Consider the following 23771-nt stretch of genomic DNA (forward strand, 5'->3'; position numbering starts at 1 on the left):
GCCAGCAGCTCAGCAGGTTTCTAAGCTAGGCTTCCTGCCTGTCCCACCCACACATGTGCTCAGAGCATTTGGCTGCAGGTACCATGTGTGCTGCTCTGAACACTGTGAGCTGGGGGGAAGGAAGGGGTACTTCATGCTCCAATGGGAGCAGTGAGATTGTGCTGGGGCAGCAAGAGAAGCCCCTTTTCTCCTCCCCGCAGACTCACAGCATTCAGATCAGCACACATGGCCCCTGCAAGCCAGCTGCTCTGAATGCTGTGTGGGGGCAGGGAAGGCAGGGGGCCTGGCTGAGGCTCCTGCTTAGCCACAGGCCGTATTTTGCCTACTCCTGGTATAATGTGTATTTCAAATAATAAAGATAAACATGTGATAAAGGACAACTGGGAAGTTCTATTCAAACATATCTAGAAATTATTTTTTTCTGTATCAATCCATATTGTAAATCCACAGGTCTTGCTACTCACCAGCCTCCCCAATTCATAATCAGTCATGTTGTCCATAAGTACAGTGTATGGCAATCAACCATCCCACACTTCATAATCAGCCTTGTCAAATCAACCCCTTTCCCACCCATTCTTAATCAGCCATGTCATCCGTAAGTACAATGCAGGGCAATCAACTTCCCACCCACCCCCATTTCATTGCATTGCTGTATCTCATTTACTATAAATGTTGTAAAAGCACTTGCATAAATATAATCTCCTTCCCTTAGCCCATACAATGTATGTGCACAGAGCATCCCTGATTCCTGCTGTCTGGATGCATCCTACCGAAGCTGTGATTGATAGTTACCCTTTCTAGTCGAGTGTATCAGTTTAGCAATTAATAACTCTAATAAATCTACTGGAGGGACAAAGGGCTCACCTGTGGCTTCCCAAACATTGCAAAGAACACAGCAGGCCACAATAATGCAGAGAGAATCGAGGATGCTGGAATCCACATTGGTCTGCAGACAGTGCCGGTGGGATTTCAAGCTGCCAAATGCACATTCAGCGCCCGCAGAGGGTGTAATTAAGCCTTCTTTTGCAAGACCCTGGGAGGCCAGGACGTGGTTTCAGAAGCCAAGGCAAATGTGGGTATGCCAGAATAACGCTGGGGACAGTAGTTCCAAGTATGACAATGTCATTTGGTGGCAGGTTGTCCCTGCCTGTCCATGTATGTAGATTCTCAATCATCACAAATTATAAAATTTTTGAGTATAACTCACATTGACATCCACAAATCAGCCTCTGTGTTCCTAGAGCCTACATCATATTGGCTGGTCCCTTAGCAGTTTAATATACTCAGATGCTGCTAGAGGAGGGCAAAGAATGAGCCCATGTGTCCCATCAATATTCCTGGTGCAGTGTGGAAATCCCATTCTTCCAAAAAGCATCTTTTACTTCGAGGGTATTTTATTTGTGCCTGACACCTGCAGGTAAATCACACGTCTGATTGCCCCAGAAACCCCTGCTACCCTCTTGCCTACAGCTGACTTTCCAACACTGAACTAGTTAGCTGTGTACCCTGAGCAGTCTGGAGTAGCCAGCTCCCAAAGAGTTGTAGCAACCCACTTCTTCTTGGCCAGCTAGGCTGAGATGTACATCCCACATACAAGACCTGAAGGGGTTACGATGGCGAGGGGAGCCAATTAACCACCTAGTCCTCACATGAAAGGGAAACCAGAGAGTAATGAAGGTAAACTAAGGAGCTAGTGCTGCTGGCTAGGAACAGGAAGGTCCTCTATAAAGTTGAGGAAGGCTGCAGAGAGAGGGTGATTCCAGTTACTGTCAGGGAGAGACAAAATAGGAAGTAGCCCAGTGATACTGCAATAAGGGAGAGGAAATGCCTTAGGTCAGTCAGGGAGTGATTTAATTGCCACCAAAGAGAGGTTCTGCTCTAAGAAGATTCCCACCTAATATCAAGGCAGTTGTGTAGAGAGAATAAAGGGACAGCTTAGGGGACTCTAGAAGGAGGAAGCATTCTTTCTCTCTCTTCTCTGGCCGGGTGAATGGTAGACTCAGGAGGCATGAGTACCCTAGAAAATGTCTGCTTTGTGATATCAGAGGAATATGCTTTTTGCCAGAGACAGAGGGACAGCCATGCTCTTCAGTCCTCTCAATCTGCTTGTACAGCACAAAGTGAACTTTAATGAGCTGGAAAAACTCCCTCGTGAGGCCCCTTCTGTAGGAAAGCTGGTATAAAGCTAGTGGCAGTGATTTTGCTGCCACTTATGCCCACTCCCCCATGGCTGCTTTCTCTGTGGGAGCTGTGCTTCCCTTTCTCCCCCCATCCCAGCATGAAAGCAATGGAGGGGTGTCAAATAAGGGGAGGCATGGGAGAGAGAGAGAAGGAAGTGATTCTCTGCACATAGTCTTCTGTCAGTAGTATCACTTAAAGCTGCCCTCCCATGGGTTGGGCAGAGCTGACTCAGGGAGTGGATATCAGGTCTCTGCTAACTCCCCCTTTTCACTGGGCCTGAGCATTAGTTGTTTGTTCTCAGCCCTCTGGTTGAAGTGAACATGGGTCTGGTGACTGTTCCCCTTAAACTAAGCTGTGGAAAGTTCTCCCTGTAAACTGACCAGCGGAGAGACGCTCCATGGTTAAAAACAATGTATTTATCTCCCTCTATTGTGTTTATCCAGGCCAACCTTGGAGTGCTGAATTCTGTAAAGAGTGTGGGATGTACATCAGTAGAAGGATTCAAACTGCTGTAAGGCAGACAAGCTGAGTGGGTGGATGGTATAAATTATAAAAGATTACTGGAACAAAAGAGAACATCTATGTTTTATTGGCAAATATGTGTTTTTTCCTTTCTTTCAAAAGCCAGCTGAATAAGAGGAAGCCAAGAACGGAAATTCAGGCTTGTTAGATGGTCTTTTAATGTTCTCAAGTTTTTTTTAATTCACTTTTTAAAACCACTTAGTGATTTGAAAAGGTGTGACAAAGCTGTGTTGAATACCTGCTGCCCTGGAGAAAAGTAAGGTTCTTTAGGAAGGTGTCTATCTTGTACACTAGAATCTATGGACCAAATTGCTTTTTCTGTGTGGACCCCAGTGCTGTTATTGGCTTTCTCCATGCTGGCGCTTAGTCTCTGATGTGAGTGCATGCTCCCTGTTTGATATTCATGTCAGTTGAAAAATAGGGTTTTGGGCCAAGCCCTTCCATTCTGAGCATTTTGTATATTCCAGAAGATGACACAGTTGACATCACAGAGACTTCGTGGAAAATATGCATGGCTGGAATATTGGCATAGAAAGGTGCAACTTGCTCAGGAAGGACAGGCAGGAGGAAAATGGAGGAGGTGTTTGGCACTGGAAAAGGTTCAGAAAAGGGCAATACAAATGATTAAGGGTTTGGAATGGGTCCCATAAGAGAGATTAAAAAGACATGGACTTTTCAGCTTAGAAAAGAGGAGACTAAGAGGGGATATGATAGAGGTCTATAAAATCATGACAGGGTATGGAAAAAGTGAATAAGGAAAAGTTATTTACTTATTCCCACAATATAAGAACTAGGGGTCACTAAATGAAATTAATAGGCAGCAGGTAGGTTTAAAACAAACAAAAGGAAGTTTTTCTTCACTCAGCACACAATCAACCTCTGGAATTCCTTGCCAGAGGATGTGGTGAAGACTAGGACTTTAACAGGGTTCAAAAAAGAGCTAGATAGATTCATGGAGGTTAGGTCCATCAATGGCTATTAGCCAGGATGGGTAGGAATGATGTCCCTAGCCTCTGTTGTCTGGAGATGGATGACAAGAGAGGGATCATGTGATGATTACCTGTTGTGTTTCCTCCCTCTGGGGCATCTATTGTTGGCTGCTGTTGGCAGACAGGATACTGGGCCTAGATGGACCTTCTTATGGTCATTCTTATGTTCTTATATGTTGCCTTACATATTAAAAATGTACACTTGGACTGCAGTAAAGATGGAAATAGCGAACTGATTTGTTGAAAGTTTCTGGGTAAGGATGAAAGGGGTAAAATCAAGAATGATGTCATGCTAGGTGTCTATTACGGACCACCTAACCATGAAGAAGTGGATGAGGCTTTTTTAGAACTGACAAAATAATCCACAGCACAGCTCTTGGTGGTGTTGGGGGACTTGAATGACCCAGACATATTTTGTGAAAATAACACAGAAAGACCCAGACTGTCCAACATGTTCTTGGAATGTACTGGAAACAATTTTTATTTCAGAAGGTGGAGAAAGCTACTAGCTGTTCTAGATTTGATTTTGACCAAAAGGGAGGGACTGGTTGAGAACTTGAAAGTTTAGGGGACTTGAGTGAAAGTGATCATAAAATAAGAGTTCATGATTTTAAAGAATGTTAGGAGGCAACACAATAAAATAAAGATAGTGGATTTCAAGAAGGCAGACGCTGGCAAACTCAGGGAATTGGTAGGTAAGATCCCATGGGAAGCAGTCTAAGAGGAAAAGCAATTGAAGAGGGTTGGCAGTTTTTCAAGGAGACATTAAGAGTACACATTTTGCAACTTACTATTTCACTGTGTAGGAAAGATAGGAAATATGGCAAGAGACCATGCTGAATTAACCAGGGGCTTTTCAATGATCTAAAAAAATTGAGGTGTCCTACAAGAAGTGGAAACTAGGCCAAATAACAAAGAATGATTATTAACAAATACCACAAGTATGCAAGACAAAATTAGAAAAGCCAACGCACAAAATGAGATGCTATATAATCTCCCAAATGGCGCACAAGAACACTCAATTTCAAAAGGAGACAAGTGTAGCACCTTTTATACAGGAGCCTCACTTAAAAATTCAATACATAACAATAAGGAGGCCAGCCCTAATGCAATACAATAACATTAATACAAAAGAAATATTGATACTGGCAGAGCCATTGGCCAGGATGATCACCTGGTCTGGAATAGTTCAGTTTTTTAAAGAACTTGTTATGGAAACTTGACCTAAATTTTTTCTTAATAACAAGAGTGAGAGAGGCTTTTGATACACTTCTGACCACTCTGGTAATCAAAAAGTGTGCCATGTGATTCCAATCATCTGTTGCCCATTCCAATTAACTTAGTATGCAAATTAAATTCAGAAGAGGGCTTAAGTCTTTTGTTTCAAGTTTCTGTAGAACAGTGGAGATACCTTATTTAGTTTAGCTCATAAGAAGTATCAGTCTAGAGAGGTTGTTTTCTGTGACCACTATTTTCTCTCCAGATTTTTTTAAGTCTTGTTTTTAATGAAATTACTTGCCTTATGAACTGATGGTTCAGTAATCTCATGCAGGAGGTCCCAAAGAGACAACTCCATTATCTGTAATGTCGGTGACCAATATGAGGGCAGTCTTGCCTAGTGGTCAGAGCAGGCACCAAGGCCTAGGGTCAGAGCCAGAATCAGTAGATGGAAGCTGGGAGCCAAGAGTCAAGCCAGATACGAACAGCAAGGGTCAAACCAGATGACGGGAACTGGCTATCAGAGCCATGGGTCATTTCTGAGTCCATAATAAGAAGCCAGGGCTGACGGACAAACTGGGAGAAAAGGATGAACGCAAGCAAGGACTTGAGGCAGGGCAGGGCAAAGGTTGGGTACAAGGGGGAGCAGCAGGAGCCAGGAGCAGGCACAGTGGTCAGTCAGCACAAGCATTGAGCCCCTCCAGCTATTCGGCCTGCTGTACTGATGAAGCTGGCCTGGAGGCTAGCTCTGCTGCAGGCCCTGATTCCTGATCCTAAGGAGAGGTACCAAACGGTCAGGAGTTTCTGGAGCCTCATTCTCTACTCCAGGTCTCGGTTCAAGGGGCATGGACAGAGGTGCACAGCGGCTCTGACAGCCTCTGTAGGCCCCTGGGCAAGGTGGTGGGGGGCCCAGCTCTGTATTCCGAGAAGGGTGGGACCTTGGGCAGAAGAGGCATGGCTGGAACAGCCAGCCCCCGGGGCTGCCCAGGACACATTGCCACCCCCTCTTCAGTCCTCAGAGCTGCCTGAAGCATTCAGCATGACGCTCCAGCAGTGACTGAAAGGATCCAGAGCTCTGGCCCCTACCACTGGCAGGCCTGGGGGTGCCTTCTCCTAATAAGGCATGTTGGGAATGTCTGTAGGCAGGTAAACCCCAAAGGGGATGGGAGTAGTTGGAACAGACTTGGATGACAATGACCTCAATGACACTCTTGGCTGGGTTGAACTGGAAGTCAAATAAACATGAAACTTCCAGTAGAGTGTTTACAGCAGGGGCTACTCAACATGCAGGCCACATGCAGCCTGTAGCCCATTTGTTTGCAGCCTGCGGCACAGTTTGGGTTTACGCGGGGCTCAACACACGGCCTGCAAGTGGGAACCAAAACAAAGTAGTAGTCAGTATAATGGTCTTCTGTTTATAACGTGTTTTAGTAGATAAATTCCTGGACTATCATTGTTCATTAAAAGTGCTGTCATATAGATGGAAATTGGGTAAATATTGTAATTTATTAATAACAGCAGAACTGACTTAAATGGGGCCTGTGTGTTGTGTAGTCTTGCCTTAATCTTTGTGTTCATGCCCATCAGTGTGAAAGAAACTATTTGCATATGTATTTGCAAGTATATGCAACCGCACTTTAGTTGCAGCTCTTAGCGTGTGGTCCCTGGGGCTTCCAAAGTCGAATAACCCTGGTTTACAGTATCACTAAAAATCATTCTTGTTACTAATATTACATTTTCCCTGTATTACCTTAGAAAATACAGCACACTGATCTCTAGAAATCCTAAGTATAATGTTTGTTCAAGTGGATTATTAAAAATTGTATGATTTGAATGGTACCTATCGTATGCCTTAAATCTATTTCACAGACTCTGAGGAGCCCTATGAAAGGTTTTTGGTTTTGCTGCAACTGAAATACTCAGGAAAATTTGGACTTTTCTGTTGAGAATTAGTAACACACAAGTGTTAACTCCACTGGCTTGAATGGAATTACTACTTGCTTTACCCATGTATGCTTCCCCTCCCACCACTCTTTGGTAGCCTGATCTAAAAAGCCCATTGAAGTGAATGGAAAGATTCCCTTTGATTCATTGGGCTTTGAATCAGCCCCATATCATTTTACCTTCAGCTTACTGCCAAAAAGATGCTGATCTTTTCAAAGACAACCAATATCTGCTTATTTTTTCATTTAGCAACTGCAATGTGGTGGTGGTGGTTTTTATTAGTGTACTTGTGAGATAAAGACACCAACTGTGCAGAGCAGACATAATCCAATGACATGAGTGCATGTTATCTCCTGTGCTAATCTGGGCATACAGATATATTGTTTAGTAAGCTATTGTATCTATCTCATTAAGGATTTGTGATAGAAATGTAGCCGTGTTAGTCTGGGGTAGCTGAAGCAAAATGCAGGACAATGTAGCACTTTAAAGACTAACAAGATGGTTTATTAGATGATGAGCTTTCGTGGGCCAGACCCACTTCCTCAGATCAAATAGTGGAAGAAAATAGTCACAACCATATATACCAAAGGATACAATTAAAAAAAATGAACACATATGAAAAGGACAAATCACATTTCAGAACAGGAGGCGGATGCGGGGGGGGGGGGGGAGGTAAGTGTCTGTGAATTGATTATATTAGAGGTGGGGAGAGTGGGATGTTTGTGAGTTAATGGTATTAGAGGTGATAATTGGGGAAGCTACCTTTTACATCTGCACTTGAAAGGGAATCCTCTGAACTGTCATTCATGTTAAAATTCGACACTCTCCAAAAAGGACTCAACAAACACTCAAGCTATCTTACCCATTACCAAGATAGCTTCCCCAATTATCACCTCTAATACCATTCCTCCCCCCCCCCCCCCGCATCCTCCTTCTGTTCTGAAATGTGATTTGTCCTTTTCATATGTGTTCATTTTTTTTAATTGTATCCTTTGGTATATATGGTCGTGACTATTTTCTTCCACTATTTGATCTGAGGAAGTGGGTCTGGCCCACGAAAGCTCATCATCTAATAAACCATCTTGTTAGTCTTTAAAGTGCTACATTGTCCTGCATTTTGCTTAAGGATTTGCTGTATTCATTCATGGAAGCGTATGAAGAAGTGGTTGTTATTTTATTATGAGTCATGGTTGTCACCAGGTTGTTTTTCTGTGTGTCAGGGGTCTTACCCTGCTGCTTGTGACCATTCAATCAAATACCTAGTAGTTCAAATCATTCCCTGGCCAGCAGAGCAATGGAAGGTACAGATGCAGCCTGGTAGATTGTCTTCCATGTGGTTCTGGCTGGCCAGGTTAAGACTGCATGAGGATAGCTGAGTATTGTCCTGTGAGGTTGGTTTCGCTACTCTTGAGTAGGACTTCATATGTATTGCCCATCTGGCCACAGTGGGAGTTAAGTGCTCATAACCTTTGAAGATTCAGCCATGTACCTGAACTCTTGACCCACATGCCTTTGGAGCTTAATCCTCCAGCATTGAGCTCACAGGAATTTGAGCCAATTGAAATCAGTAAGCAATAGGGAGCACATGGTGCACAGGTGTGTGCTTATACTAGGCTTCCATCCTTGCTCCTTACTGTATGCCAGTGTTTCCCAAACTATGGGCCGCGGCCCAGTACCAGTCCGTGGGGAAAAAATACCGGGCTTCAGAGTGGCTACCAGGGTGTTCCGGGCTCCCAGAGTGCCCATGTGGCGCCAGGTCCCCCAAGCCTTAGCCCAGGCTGGGTGGAGGATACAGCTGGGTGTTCCGGGCTCCCAGACTGCCTGTGCGGTGCTGGGTCCCCCAAGCCTTGGGTCGGGCAGGGCAGAGGATGCAGCTGGGGTTGCTGGATGGCGGTGGTCTCCGGGGATGGGTGAGTTGCTTCCTGCCGCCTGCTGGCTCCTCCAGGAGGCAGGGGCTGAGAGCTGCCAGCCCTTGCCTAGGGGCAGGATCTCTGCACGGGTAGCACAGTGCTTGGATACTGACGGGGGACTGCAGGCCACTTGGCAAGGGTGGCAGTAGGTCCCGGGGAAAGGACTTCATCTCCCCGAAGCGTGCGCGTTTTCATGCGGCCAAGCCTGTGTTGTTCGTTTTCCTGTCACATGACACAGCAGCCTTGGCTTGTTTCTGCACAGTGCGACGAGGTGCACGTCTTCTTAGATTAACTGCTTAAGTTTTCTTCCTTTATTTTCAATTAAATACCCTCTTTTTTTCATCCTCAATATGGATAAATGGCTGAAGAACGTGACTAGAAATACAACTAAAAAAATGTTCGAATGATGTGCAGCCTAATAGAAGTGAGAATAAGAAGATAAAAACTCCTTGGACCCGCAATTGTTCCTACGAGTATTTGAAATTTGGTTTTATAAGTGTTGGTAGTAATAATCACTTGCCATTATGTATAATCGGTCATGCAGAACTATCCAGTGAGTGCATGAAACCATCAAAACTGAAACGCCATTTGGAATGCAAACATCCAGAATGTGCAAGTAAGCCCATAGATTTTTTCCATAAATAAAAGAAATGAATTATCTTTTGCTAAAAAAAAGCATGAAAACTGCATTTTCTATGTGCTCTTCAAATGAAAACTTTGTGTTGGCTTCATATGAAGTTTCAAAACAAATAGCCGAGACAGGTTATCCACATACTGTTGGCAAAAAGTTAAAACTTCCTGCATTTTCCTGCAGGAAAAAAAGGAAATCAGTTGGGTTCGCTGTCTTTATCCAGCAGTACAGTGAAACGTAGAATTGAAGATATGGTGAAAAATACTGAGGAAACTCTCATACATTGAATACAGAATAGTCAGTTTTTTGCATTACAAGTGGATGAAAGCACTGATATAGCTGATGCTGCCAATTTGATGTGTTTTGTTAGATATGATTACGAAAGCTCCATTCAAGATCTCTTATTTTGTAAACCACTTCCAACAAGTACAACGGCTGCTGAAATTTTTAAGATAATCGATGATTTTATTATTTAAAGCAATATTACCTGGAAAAAATGTGTTGGACCGAGCAATGATGAGGCTCGAGCAATGGCAGGGTCTCGCACTGGGCTTGTCCTGTGGATTCGAGCTGTAGCGCCAGACTGTGTAAGGGTGCACTGTAGTATTCACAGAGAGGCATTTGCTGTGAAAACTATGCCATCACTTTTGAGTTCCACTCTTCAAGAATGTGTGACGTTTATAAATTATATAAAATCTCATCCTTTGAATTCCAGAATCTTTACTGCTTTGTGCAACGAAATAGGAAGTGAACATGAGCATCTCTTTTTACACTGTGAGATTCGATGGCTGTCGAAAGGAAACATTTTGAAACTACTTTTTGAAATGAAGGATGAAGTTTTATTGTCCTTGGAGCAACACCCTCCATTGGCAAAATATGTTATATTTACATTTAAAGACAGTTTTCATGAATTTGATTGGTTAACAATTGTGGCTTACTTATGTGACATATTTTGTCTTTTAAATGACTTAAGTTTGAATTTACAAGGTACTAAAATTAATATTTTCAAAATTCACAAAAAAGTTCAGGCAACGATTAAAAAACTTTGTTGATGGGCACAGTGAGTTAACAAGAGAAACTTTAAATCTTTTAAAATTTAAAACTTTAAATCTTTAACGCTTATGCTCCAATACATCTGTTAGTCTATAACAGTCTATACATCTGTAGTCTATAAGGTGCCACAGGACTCCTTGTTGCTTTTAAATCTTTTTGTACTTAACTGAATTACAAGAGAAATACGCTGAATCTTATATCTCAGATGTGATTTCTGCAGCAATCCAAGAACATCTCTTGGGGCTAACATCAAGCTTAAATGAATATTTTCCTCCAATTGATGCCAATAAAGAACCTGTTTACTGTTGACACCGAAAATGAAGAAATATTACAATTGAATGCATCAGTACTGGATTCATTAATTGAACTTTCCTGTGACTCTGCCTTAAAAGAGAACTTTGATAAACAATCCTTGATTGATTTTTGGTTGAGCTGTAGAAATGAATATTCACATTTAGCTGAGAAAGCAGTCAAATTCTTAATGCCTTTCATCACGACATATAAGTGTGAAACTATTTTCTCAAAAATAAATATAGAAATAGGTTGAATGTCGAACCAGATTTGAGGATAAAACTTTCTTCTTTTGCTCCTGACAAAGTTGCTATGTGATGCAAAACAACATCATCCTTCACATTAGTTCTCTTTTTAGTTATTTAAAAGCTATAAGTGCACACATAATAAATGACTTATATTCAACTCATTCACTTATAAATAAACTTTACAACTGTTAAAATTCTACTGGTTAAATTGTAATTAAGGTAATAAGTTAGGCAGTATTTTATATCAAGATTTATATTACATACTGTTATTATTGTGAATAAATAATAAACAGTGAAAATGTATTCATTTTTCATTCTTTTTTTATATGTATTTATAGTTTTGGGCTATAGAAAACAGTACTGAAAAAAAAGGGGTTCCAACTAAAGTAAAAAGTTTGGGAAACCCTGGTCTAGCCAGCTTTCTATCCATTTTACAGCCCATTTATCCAATCCATATTCCCTTAACTTGCTGACAAGAATACTGTAGGTGACTGTATTAAAAGCTGGCACTGGGGGCTTTGGGAGGACGAGAAACAATTTTTTTGCATGTTCATCATTTGCTTAAGCTCGTGAATGGATTTACTGGTCCCCATGTCAAAAAATTTTAGAACCCCTGCTGTACACCATTTGGGGAAGTTCCCCATACCTGTTCCCATCACCACTTTGCACAGCAGAGGGCAGGACTGAACCTTGGTTTGATTTCTCTTCTCACTCCCCTCCCTTGTTTTCTGTGTATCATTGTTTGTGTAATGTGCACTTAGACACTCTTTTACAATTAATTCTGAAACAAATCTCTATATATTTTAGAGTGTCTGTCTGTGTGCCTGTCTGTGAGTCCATTTGTTCAAGTATTGCTCCTAATCTGTAACAACAGCCAGGGCCACCAAATTTGTTATGTAGTTTCCTCTTCTCCTATCTTAAAAACAAGGTCACGGTTTGGTTGTACCAGGTCAACTGGAAGCCCATGGAAAGGACTGTTTCCCATAACATGCAAAGGGATGGGCTGCTGCTCAGAGACGCATGATATGAGAGTGGCCAGTGGGGGCAACTGTACACTAAAGGAGTGGACAGCAGTGTTGGGGCTCCATCTTGCCCCCCAGCATAACACTGACTGGCAGACCTGAATCTGCAGCCTCTGGAGCTTAGTGCATGAGTCTCTACAGCTTGAACTATAAAGCCAGATCTCTCTCAGCTAAGGCTGTAGAGCAAACTCATTCTTTTCTCTCTGTAAGTGGTTTAAGTGCCACTATATGGGATAGTGAACCACATTCAGTAGGTGTGTGGGTTCCACCAGCTGACTGACTAAGTAGCCTTCCTGCCCCAAACCCTTTCCCCCCTTTCTGGCCCATGGCTGCAGTGCCAAGGGCCAGCTGTGGGGGAGGGAGAGGAGCAGAAAAAAAGGCATCTGGCAGCCAAGGTGGGGGACTTGAGGAGAGAAATTTTCCTGGCAGCTGTGAGGTGCACTGGAGCAAGAGAAAACCACCCTGGCAGCCAGGGCAGGGGCAAGGCACAGTGGGACGGGGGAGATAAAATGCCCCTGGCGACTGTGGGGGAGGGGAGTGAGACACAAGGAGAGACAAAACATTTTGGGAGGTGGGGAAGGAGATGCACTGGGGGGGCGGGGAGGGAGAACAAAACACCCTGATGTGGGGAAGAGATGTACTGTGGAGAGGGGAGATAAAATGGCCCTGATGGCCAGAGGCATGCAGGGTGAGAGAGGAAAAAGGCCCTGATGTGTGGAGGGAGGCTGTACTGGGCGGGGGTGGGGGGAGAAGGAAGAAAATGTAACTGGCAGCTGGGGGAGGTTGTGAGGGACCACGCTGGAGGAGAGAAAAGGCCCCTGGTGGACAGGGAGGGAGAGAAAAGGTCCCATGCCACATGGGACCTCGTGCCCTGAGCCCCTTCTCACCCCCCAACCCTCACTCATACGCCTCCTCACCCTCCAACCCTCACTCTTGTACTTTGCCCCCTTTTTCCTGCACTCCCCTCATATCCCTAGGGCCCTGCCCTGACTTCTGCCCCCTTCTCCTGCACACCACCAGCCCCCTTCCCTGAAGGACCTGGGCAACGCCGGGTAAGTCTGCTGGTCAAACATGCAGGGAAAGCAATACAGTTCTCAGTTTCTCCCATGCAATTTTCTTGGCTTTATTGGGACTGTACCCAGATTTACCTGCATGCAGTTTGCAAAAACAAAAGAACCTACCACTTTTATTAATGATCTAAAGAGAATATGGCAATTATTTAAGGGATTACAAATTATTCCAAAGAAGGGAGAGTTAAGGACAATGACCTCAGGATTAGAAGTATTAGACTGACAATGACAAGTTTCAGTTTGGGAAGAGGTTAATATAAGGGAATACATGTGGGAAGGAATAATCCAAACTATAACTATATTTTCGGAGATAGTAAAAATCAACAATTCAGAATGACTAAATAATAGCAGGTTTCAAATTAATATGTATTCACAATTAATTAGAGCAGCAATAAAAACCAAAGTACAATTCTTTAGGGCCAGCTTTACAGAAGCATAATGTAATGTTTTTTGTTTCAGGAAAGTCCATGTGAGCTTTTGGTAACTAGAATACTACATTCAATTCTGATGGCCTTGCTAATAAAATAAGATTAGAAAAGTGAAAAAATAGTTAAGGTGTTGATTTATGAGAGACCTATTAAGAGTGAAAAGCTAACAGCTTGGCTAAATGGTACCTAAAAGGACAACTGAAGGCTATGCATATTTTGGAGGATGTAAGCATCTCAGAGGGAGGAAAATAATGGGATATAATTAGAAGTTATGAGATGATCAAGAAAAGAAAAAAATCAGATGAATACCAGGAAAAATAGCCTGATAGATAAGACTGCAAAACAACCTCCCAGGGGATATGTATATTGTAGCTATCATGTAACTTAGGACATTTAAAAGTAGATCGAACAAAACTTAATAAAACACTTAGGAAGAATCTTAGGTTATTATGGAGTTGGGCAAGAGGACAGAGAAGGTCTTTCTTCTTTTTCATGCAATTTAAAGATAAAAATCTCAAATAGCTCTGAATATTATGGGAGTGCAAGGAACCATGTGTAACACATACTTGAAAGGAACTTCCTAGAAGTCAAGGTTTTGAAATAAATATACCAAGGAAGTTAATTAGTTTGTTCTTAATATCACTTTACTAACTACCTGGGCTGCTTGTTTTTCTTAATCACCATGGTTACATGCTCCACAGGTGCCTTTGCTTGCAAAATGGTACCGTTTGTTCAATCTGCTGCAATTGTTGCTGAGATTCTGACGATGACCTGCATTGCTGTGGAAAGACATCAGGGAATTGTGCATCCATTAAAAATGAAATGGCAGTACACCAACAGAAGAGCTTTCACAATGCTGGGTAAGATCACAGGCAGCTCCGATCATTTGATGATCACCTGTTCTGTTCATTCCTTCCAGGGAACCTGGCTTTACTATCTGAGGTAGGACACTGGGCTAGATGGACTTTTGGTATGACTCAGTATGGCTGTTCTTATTTGTCATACAACACACGTTGTCTATTGATTCTATTGGATGTAACAGGCGTGAGAGAGTTGAAGAGAAAAGAGAAGCTATTGCTCCATGCAAGGGTATAGAAGTTGCGAATTACTGATAACTCTTGCCATATTCTATGAAGTGGCCCAGAAACACTGTCCTCACCTCTGTTTCCTTTGAAAAAGTTGTGGATGGTGTAAATTGTAAATTTGCCTGCCACAAAAAAGCCTGATTGGGGGGGGGGGATGTTCACAAACTAATGTAAATTGAAGTAACCACCCCTGCTGCTATCCTCTTTGTGAGTAATTGGGTAAGCCTTGGTTTCTAGTCCAAAATAGTTTACGTTTGAATAGGTTTTGTCTCGGATTTCGATAACCTTGTTACAGTTATTTTGCAAGAGATGCTCAAAATATAAGAGTACTGCTGAAGAGAGACACCAGTTGCCAAGGCTGTACTCATTGTTCATATCTGTAAGCAAAGAGAACATATGGCAATGTTGATCTTGCTTTTCACAGGGCAGATGTTGTCTGGGAATCAAATGTAGCTGCCCTTTAGAATGAAAGCTTCTGAGACACTTGGGAAGGAAACACCTGCTGAAGGGGCTAGATGAAAAGTGTTGCTATTTTTCATATCTACAATAAGTCAATTGTCCACAAATGTTGACTATCAAACTTGACTGTAAATTTAGAGTTTAGTTTGCAACATGAAATTCCACATCACTGTGTTTTGCTAATTGAAGCAGTTAAAAGTAAAATGAATTTGTGTGACGTTCCTAGTGCTGCTGAGCATTAAAGAGATGTTTATTTGTTTACAGGAATAGTTTGGTTGCTGGCAGTTATTGTTGGGTCACCTATGTGGCATGTGCAGCGACTGGAGGTATGTTATGACATATAATGTAATCACACTTTCAGAGGGAGTCCTTGTTTCAGATTTAGCATTAAAAGCTGGCATGTTGGGGAATGGGGAGTGTTTATAAATGGAAAAACACAGGTTAACTAAGAGAGAGGGAGTTTGGGTATGCGAGGGGGTGCAACATGGGCGGGAGTGCAGGGCACAAGGGGTGCAGGGCATGGGCTCTGGAAGGAAGTTTGGATGTAGGAGGTTTCAAGGCCGCAGATATGGGGGTGCTCACCTCAGGCAGCTCCTTGCATTCAGCAACCTGTCCCTGCTGTTCCTAGCAGAGGCCTGACTAGATGATCTCTCCTGTCACAAGCACTGGTTCAACCACTCCAATGAGGTTATTTATCAAAATCTCATGGAAGGCTAAATAAATTGGACACACTGTTGCTCTTTCATCCACTATGTAGTTCTATGTTTTAAATTTGTCATTAACTTATTGATTTGTATTAGAGATGTTAAGGACTAGTCGATAAGTAAAAGTTTATCAGATAGTCAGTCGACTGGTTAATTCCCCCTTCCCCCTTGCTGCCTCTATCAGATAGAGGCAGCAAAGCGGGGGGGGGGGGCGGAAGAGGGTACTTCAGAGGGGCAGCGCTGCACAGCTGACCTCGGGCTCAGCTGTGCAGGGTTGCCCCTTTGAAATGCAGAGGTGGAGTTCAAAGGGCAGCAGCTGCACAGTTGAGCCGTTGGGGATCAGCTGTGAAGCTGCTGCCCTTTGAATGCCGCCTCCGCGTTTCAAAGGGTAGCCCTACACAGCTGAGCCCGGGGTCTCTCCACTGAATTCACTTGCATGGTCTCTCCACTGAATTCAGGTTATAAAGCAAAGGTCTTTAGAAAATGTGACATTCTTCATAGTTAGGGTACTTCTTAAAGTGGACTCACTTCTATTTCATGTGTTACAGATTAAATATGACTTTCTGTATGAAAAAGAGCATGTTTGTTGTTTGGAAGAGTGGACCAGTGCTGTTCATCAAAAGATATATGCCACCTTCATTCTTGTCATACTCTTCCTTGTTCCACTGATGCTGATGCTTCTGCTCTACAGTAAGATTGGATATGAACTCTGGATTAAGAAACGAGTGGGAGATGCTTCCGTTCTTCAAACCATCCATGGGAATGAAATGTCTAAAATATCAAGGTTTGTACAATAAACACATATAGTTAGAACTTTGAGTTTGGAAAAGCAAATCTGGGAACTGGAAACAAGGGAAGTGATGGACACGATTTTAAAAAATGACTAATGATTTAATACTTGGTGCCCAATTTGCAACACTTTATAAGGGTCTGGTTTTCAAATATTACTAAAAACCTATACTCTGAAAATTGGGTTCTTTTAAGATGTGCCACACTGGATACTTAAAATGCAGGCCATGAATTGGAAAGAAGCAGCAGTTTGTTATATTCCTGAGGCAGATTAGGAGTAATTAAATACAATTCCCTTTAGAATGCACCTGTAATAAGATGAATAATATCAAAAGTTTTCTAAGGCGAGTTCATTATTTAACTGTGTGTCTATAATCACTGTTCTATCAGCCTCTTACAGACTAAGTAGCACATTAAATAAAAAAGAATGAGAACTTATCTGAAAGCTAACATGATACACTCTAATTTATGGCAGATTCTAAAGAGAACTAAATGCCCTCAGGTTTGTGGGTTTTTTTTTTTTGTGTGTGCCTCGTGAGACCATCCAGATGGCAACTTAGTTTGAAATGCTGTGAAAAAAAATGAATAATTAACAAGCAGACAACTAAAGAGCATGGTTAGTTACACTTCTTTGCAATTTAGTATAGCAATTGCCCTATTTTATGTATTACAGTGCAATTTTCATTTAATTTGGCAAGTTTGTTTCCTAGTGTGATGGCAGCTTCTAGTAGTGTGTGCACAGAAAACAGGGGAGTACCACATTAAATATGGAATCCAAGGAGAATAATAAGTAGATGTCTCAGTCAAGTGGGTAACGTTAGTCAAAATGAGGATAATGATGAAATTGCAAAATGGAATAAAATAGTAATGTAACGTTCTTGTAAAGTGGGCGCCCACCCACACTTAGTAACTCCTCCGCATAGAGAATAAGATTCTACTCCTTCTGCCTGCTAGTGGAACTATTACTGTAGCTCAAGTGGTACAAATTTATCTTGGGTTCATAACTCATGGTGGTAATAATGTTCTCTGGGAGTTCATGAGTAATAATAAATTCAGACATCCTCAGCCTGCAAAGTGTTCTGGTGAAAGCATAACAAGTACCCCTAATAGATGGTATAGACAGACCCCAGTCCTCCAAAAACTATCCTCAAGCAACAAAAATGATCAGGCAGTAAGGTTCCATCCAGTTCCTTACCTATATTGGACATGGATGGAGTAATGAGACAGTCAGTATTCCAGAGCCCAGAAAAAGATCTATCTTTTTGATCTATCATGGATTTTTGAGCTGTTTGTCCCTCTCTAGATATCAGAATTGGATGTGCTCGAATAGATATAACAACATTGATGTTTAAAATACAATATTCTCTAGACTGTCTACCATAAATTAATTAATTATCTTTTGCATTAAAAGAGTGAGGTAAAAGCTGTCAAATAATTAAATCACATATTTACAGATGTTTGAAAAAACTACATAAAATGATCCATCCATGTTTATAACACACTACTGTGATTTCTGGGCACCTTAACTGTAGCCCTAAACTTAACCTTTGGGCCAAAATTTTCAACAGTGACTCATGGTTTTGGGTACCAGGAGCCCTTCAGACACCAAAATATATTTCTTTTTCCTTTGGGTAGGCTGAGGCATAGGTTCCACAATATCATTCCACCTTAAGACATGCCTACTTGATCAGAGGGAAGGGTTGTATGGGATTTTTGTGAGACCATGCAGGTCCTTGCACTCTGGATATAAATCACAAACCTACAGTAATCTCCTATCTTATATATGTGCAATAAAAATTGCTTTTCAATCTTTCATAAGTCCCCAAGAGGCCTGCAAAAGGACAGTTGTAGACTAATGTCATTAACTCCCTGCAATGCTTACCAGGCAAAGCCAACTGCTTGTAAAGCTTACCAGTACTTTTAATTTTTTCCCATTGGACTCTCTCTATGCATTCTTCTCTCCTCTTCAAAAAAAACCTTCCTATTTTCCCCAACTGCGGTTCCCTAAGGATAGGTCTCATGCTGTCTAGGGATGGGACTGCTCCATACTCTGATGCAAATTCCTGCTGTCTGTCTGCTCTGATTGGAGCCTCTCTCCCCCTTCTCCCTGGAGACTCACTTTGTCTGGTAAGTTAGAGCCAGGGATGTCCTTTCTCCCTGAGTTGTTTCTTCGTCTTCATAGTTCCTTCCTGACACTACAGAGTGATATTTGCTTTTGCTGCAGGTTACCATATTAAAGGTGTTAGACATAATTAATACATTACTTCCCCTGGGAATTTTTGCTGGAATGCAATCCTGTACACCAACGTCTAAAATGTATACTAGACTTTTAGCTAAAGTGTACTTGGCATGCAAAGGCACAGAGGTTTTAAAGCTTCCCAAAGCCAGGAGTTTTATTCTTTTGCATACAGCATGCCAATCTCTCTATCAATGCCTTCTCTGAATCACTTACACATCTATATTACCAGGGCTTGAGGTGTGAACCTTAGTCAGCCAGCAAGTTGTATGTAAATCCAGACTACAGGCCCATCAACAAAGGGGTGGGGGAGCAAAGGGGGCAGTTGCACTGGAGCCTGGTGTTTCAAAGGGGCCCAGAGCTCTTGGATGCCAACTCTGCTACTGCAGCAGCAGTGATAGTGGCCAGATACCCAGACTCCTTAGAATTAGTGTTGAAGCACCATACCAGGCACTCAGCGTGGCTTTGAGTGCTCAGGAACTGGGGAGGGAGCTGGCTACCCCTGGCTCCGCCCTTCCATCAGAGACCCCACTGCCAGACTATACTGCTTGTGATTTCTGGCTCTGGACACCTAGAACTGTGAGCCAATGTGGTACTGCTCTACCTCAGTTTCCCAACACAATAACTTGTCTATCTTGCCAGTAAACTCTTCTGGATTCTGCCCATCCAAATCTTGCTTTTCCTAAAGTTACTGAGTTCACTATTACAAAAGAGACAGTGCATGACTCTGTATGTTCAGTTAGCTGATGATTTGCCTTCCACTGTTAATACAGAGCATTGTGTTTATTTTGTAATAAAACAAATTATTTTATTACTAATGAATAGATATTTAAGTGTCAGTATTCTGTTTTATTTGTAACTGTACCTCTCTAGTGACTGAAACTCAATTTTAGCAAGTTACAGTCTTTGTCTACGCAGGTTTTTCACTTGCATCAAGTTTCCAGCAGCTCTTGTCTTTTAGGTCAAGAGGCCCTAGCTTTTATAGCTCATAAGAGGCTGTACTCCATTATCCCCTCAGTTATGAAAAACGGAATGTTTTTTTGATCTCCTTGAATTACTCAAAGTCCATTGTCTCTTCCTCTGGAGCCAGAAAGGTTTCCTGGGGTGCTGTTTCTGTCCCTCACTGTGATTGTTTTCTCCACCCCTGTTTGTTTAGTTTGATGGCTTTATTTATCTTTTATGTATATGTGCTTTCACTGTTTGCTGCCTGTAACCAAGCTATTCAGATAGGTAAATACACATTTTTCTGTCTAGGATAGGTTGGGGTTACACTCTGCCTCCCAAACACCTTTTAGGACCTTATTTCCAGCACACATCTATAACTCATGCACAACCCAGATGTATACCCTACAATGATTGTGTATCACCAGTTTATGTAGGATACCTTACACAGCACCCTTGGGATGTATATTATTACAGCGTTGTTGGGGGCAATCAGTGTGTCAGGTCTAATGTGAGCTACGATGTGCATGGGGAGAAAGGGTCTCTGCCAATTGGCATTCAGGCATTGGCATTCTGGGATTACGGTACCTCCATTTGAGTGCCCTACTCCAGACAACCAAGGAGAGGCCTGATTTTTTTTCAGACCATGCTTAGCATCCATGTTGTGAAAGTCAAGCCACTTTAATGTGTTGCAGATTGGACCCTCAGACTAATCACTTAATGACTAGTCACTTTTGAAAATAATTCGAAGTCTGGGTTCTCATCAATAATCTGAATGTGGGAGAGGGACTGCATTCAGTGTACCAAATATTTAGAGCTGCATAAGTAAATGGCAGAGTTTTAGTGCAATTTCATGAAAGTAAGCAGAGTTTGCATTTCAAATTAGATCCTGCATTGGGAAAATATGACATGGCTGTGTTTATTTATTACTCATTTAATTTGAGTCAGTAATATACAGTGATTTCAAGGAGGGTTAAGCAAATGGGCACCTTTGTGCCTACCTGCATCTTGAGGCACCTAAATACCTTTAGAAACTGATCCTGAGGCATTTGTGTTAATCAGCAGTTTATTCAAAGTTATTCTGTAAAAACTACCATAGTGTAATTTCAGGAAGAAGAAGCGAGCAATCGTTATGATGGTGATGGTGGTGGTTTTATTTGCAGTCTGCTGGGCCCCTTTCCATGTGATTCACATGATGATAGAATACAGTGAGTATCTGCCACACTTCGGAAAAGTAAAGCATTTCCTTTTTGAGTGTTTCTTTATTTTTCAGTAATGGAATCACTGATATTGTATCTAACGCACCCATTACCAGATAGCAAGAGTGAATGTATGCTTTTAAATCTGGAATAATAAACACTGTCTCTGGTGATAGAGCAGTGGGTTTCAAACTATGTGGGTTGCAGATTTAATGCCATCGTGTCCCCCCACAAAAATCTCTCACAGACCCCTATGCCCCGCACCTTCCACCCAGAGACCTCTCCACACAATGGGACATGGAGCCAAGCAACCAGGACCCAGATCCTGGACCCCATCATGTGGGGTCAGGCTGTGAATCTGGCTGAATGGCACCAGACAGCAGGAACCAGGATATTTTTAGCACACAGCTGGGCTGTAACTGTGTGCTAATTGGACTGCATGGGACCTGTGAGTTAAGAATCACTGTGATAGAGGCATGGCTGCTAATTAGGAGGGGAGGGGCAAAAGTATCAGCTGTAACTGGGTCTGGAGATTTAATAGGGTCCAGGACTCCTTCCCACCTTGGCCATTACAACAGGAACAGCAGCAGCCAGAACTCTGGGTGTGTGAGCTGGGCAGCACTGAAAGCCCGACTGGGGGAAGCTTAGAATCATAGGACTGGAAGGGACTTAGAGAGCTCAGCTAGTCCAGTCCCCTGCTCTCATGGCAGAACTAAATATTATCTAATCTAGACCATTCCTGACAGGTGTTTGTCTAACCTGCTTTTAAAAATCTGAGATTCCACAACTTCTGTAGGCAATTTATTCCAGTGCTTAATCACCCTGACAGTTAGGAAGTTTTCCTAATATCCAACCTAAATCTCTTCCTCATATTCTATTGTCCAGTCTTAGTATCATCCACAGAGTTTTATCAGATAGGTGTTTAAGCCTTTCAAAGCTCGTACCTTCCTGCCTGGAGTAATATTTTTGTTCTTTTTATAGCTTTTGGAACTTCATACTGAAGTTTTCATTTAAAATTGTTTCCTCATCTTCCTCCCAGCTGTTCAATATTCCATTGTTTTCTTCTGTTTTCCTTTCACTTCACAGCTACTCTGATTCTCATTACGACTAGTTCTCTCAGCCCTGACTTAAGTCAGTCTCTCTCCTTGTATCCCTCTTTCTAAGCTTGGCATTGGCTGCAGATATAGTGAGAGAGAGCTAGTGGGGTCCATAGATTTTCCTTTGCTGCAGTTGTGGGTTCTCTTTGCCCCATCACAGTCCCTTACTGGGGACAGCAATTAACACAGCTGGTATCAGATGAGAAAAACACTGACACCTGCTCCCAAATCTGAATGTAAAATGTCTCCTTCCTACCGTTGCTTCATCTCAAGTCTGTGCCATATCTCACAGGACAAGGAATTGGTAGCCGGCAGACCTGTTCTGGTGCCCAGGATCTCAGAGGCCCCTGTCAGGCTTGCCTTTCCCTTGCTTTCCCCTTTGGTGCATGGAGGAGGAGCAAAATCAGCATGTGAGTGCCGTGCTCAAGAAGTGGCAGAAATGCAAGCACTGGAAATACCAGAAGTGCCATAACCCTTCTAACTACCCCAAAGAGTGTCAGACTGATTTTAAATAGCACTGTTGTCACACTCCCATCTCTGTATCCTCCCCTTCCCACCCCCCGCTTTGTCTGTCTGCCTTTTTCTCTTCAGCATCTGAGGAAATGAGCTGTAGCTCATGAAAGCTTTATGCTCTAATACATTTGTTTGTCTTTAAAATGCCACCCGACTCCTTGTTGTTGTTGCAGGTCAAAACATATTCATTGCAAATCCGAGACTATCTGTGGGTTTTGGGTCAAGAAATTTTTGGATACTGCTTTGATTGTCTCAGAAATTTGAACCAGATTGGGGATCCTGACACCTGCCAGGCCTCAAATACCAAAGATCTACTTTAAAATACTAGCAATTAAGTATCAGCACAGAACAATGGGGCTGATGCATTTCTCGTCCTCCATTGATTAATCAATTGAAAACACATGGTTCATTCCAACCAATGTCAACCAACCATTATATATAAATGTTCCTTTTTTGAATGATAAGCCTGTAGTTTTCTTAACCTCATACTTCTCTCCATGTCACTAATCACTCTCTCTGCTACTTGGACTGTTGCCTGATCAATAGGGTTTATTGTTAAATAACAAAGCAAAAAAAAATCTGTCACCTTTCATTTTAATTTTCTAGTTTGGGAACACCTCTTTTGGAAAAATTAAGAGGAAAATCAATGTTTAATATTTTATTACATTGAATATTCAAAAGTTGGAGCCCATGAGAAATAGGGGAATGTAACTTGCATTTTCTTAGAAGTCTTTATGAATGGAGAGAGACACAGAGAGAGAGTGATAGCGGACCAACATTTCCATTTCACTGAAGAAACTGATTTCATGTGTTTAACTTTGAATGGACATTGGTCTGATTACATCTATTTCAGTGTGAACCATAATTATATATTTTTGGAATTCTGTATTTATGCAGCATGTGACTGACTATGATTATCAGTAAATACTGTATTTTTAAGCCGTATCCTGACAATCAGTGTTATTATTTACAACCAGATTCTAATTCATTTCCAGAGGTGATTTTGTGCATGCAAGAGGACATGCATGTTTGTATAAAGTCCAGGTCACTCTGTTCCTTGAAGGCAAAACCCTACTTCTACATTAACCATAGATGAGACTCTGAAATGAATTCAATTGTTGGTATAGGTGGACAGAAGTAAAGCCTGGTTAGTTAAGCACAGGACTATGAGTTGATTTTAAATTGGAATCCCAACTCTGCTACTGACTTGTTGCCTGGCTTGTCTCTTCTCCTTGCTTCT

General features: G+C 42.1%; 1 protein-coding gene across 1 annotated transcript in view; it reads left to right on the forward strand.

Annotated features, from left to right (window-relative positions):
- The window catches only part of QRFPR (pyroglutamylated RFamide peptide receptor), a 69311-nt gene that overhangs the window by 42994 nt on the left and 2546 nt on the right, over positions 1 to 23771 (forward strand). Inside the window, exons 2-5 of the mRNA XM_006125586.4 lie at positions 14209 to 14367; positions 15316 to 15377; positions 16304 to 16539; positions 20833 to 20930. Of these exons, the coding sequence (XP_006125648.1) occupies positions 14209 to 14367; positions 15316 to 15377; positions 16304 to 16539; positions 20833 to 20930 (555 nt within the window). The remainder of the gene's footprint in view (positions 1 to 14208; positions 14368 to 15315; positions 15378 to 16303; positions 16540 to 20832; positions 20931 to 23771) is intronic.

Source organism: Pelodiscus sinensis, chromosome 4 (assembly GCF_052426305.1).
Source record: "Pelodiscus sinensis isolate ZL-2025 chromosome 4, ASM5242630v1, whole genome shotgun sequence".
Classification (NCBI taxonomy): domain Eukaryota; kingdom Metazoa; phylum Chordata; order Testudines; family Trionychidae; genus Pelodiscus; species Pelodiscus sinensis.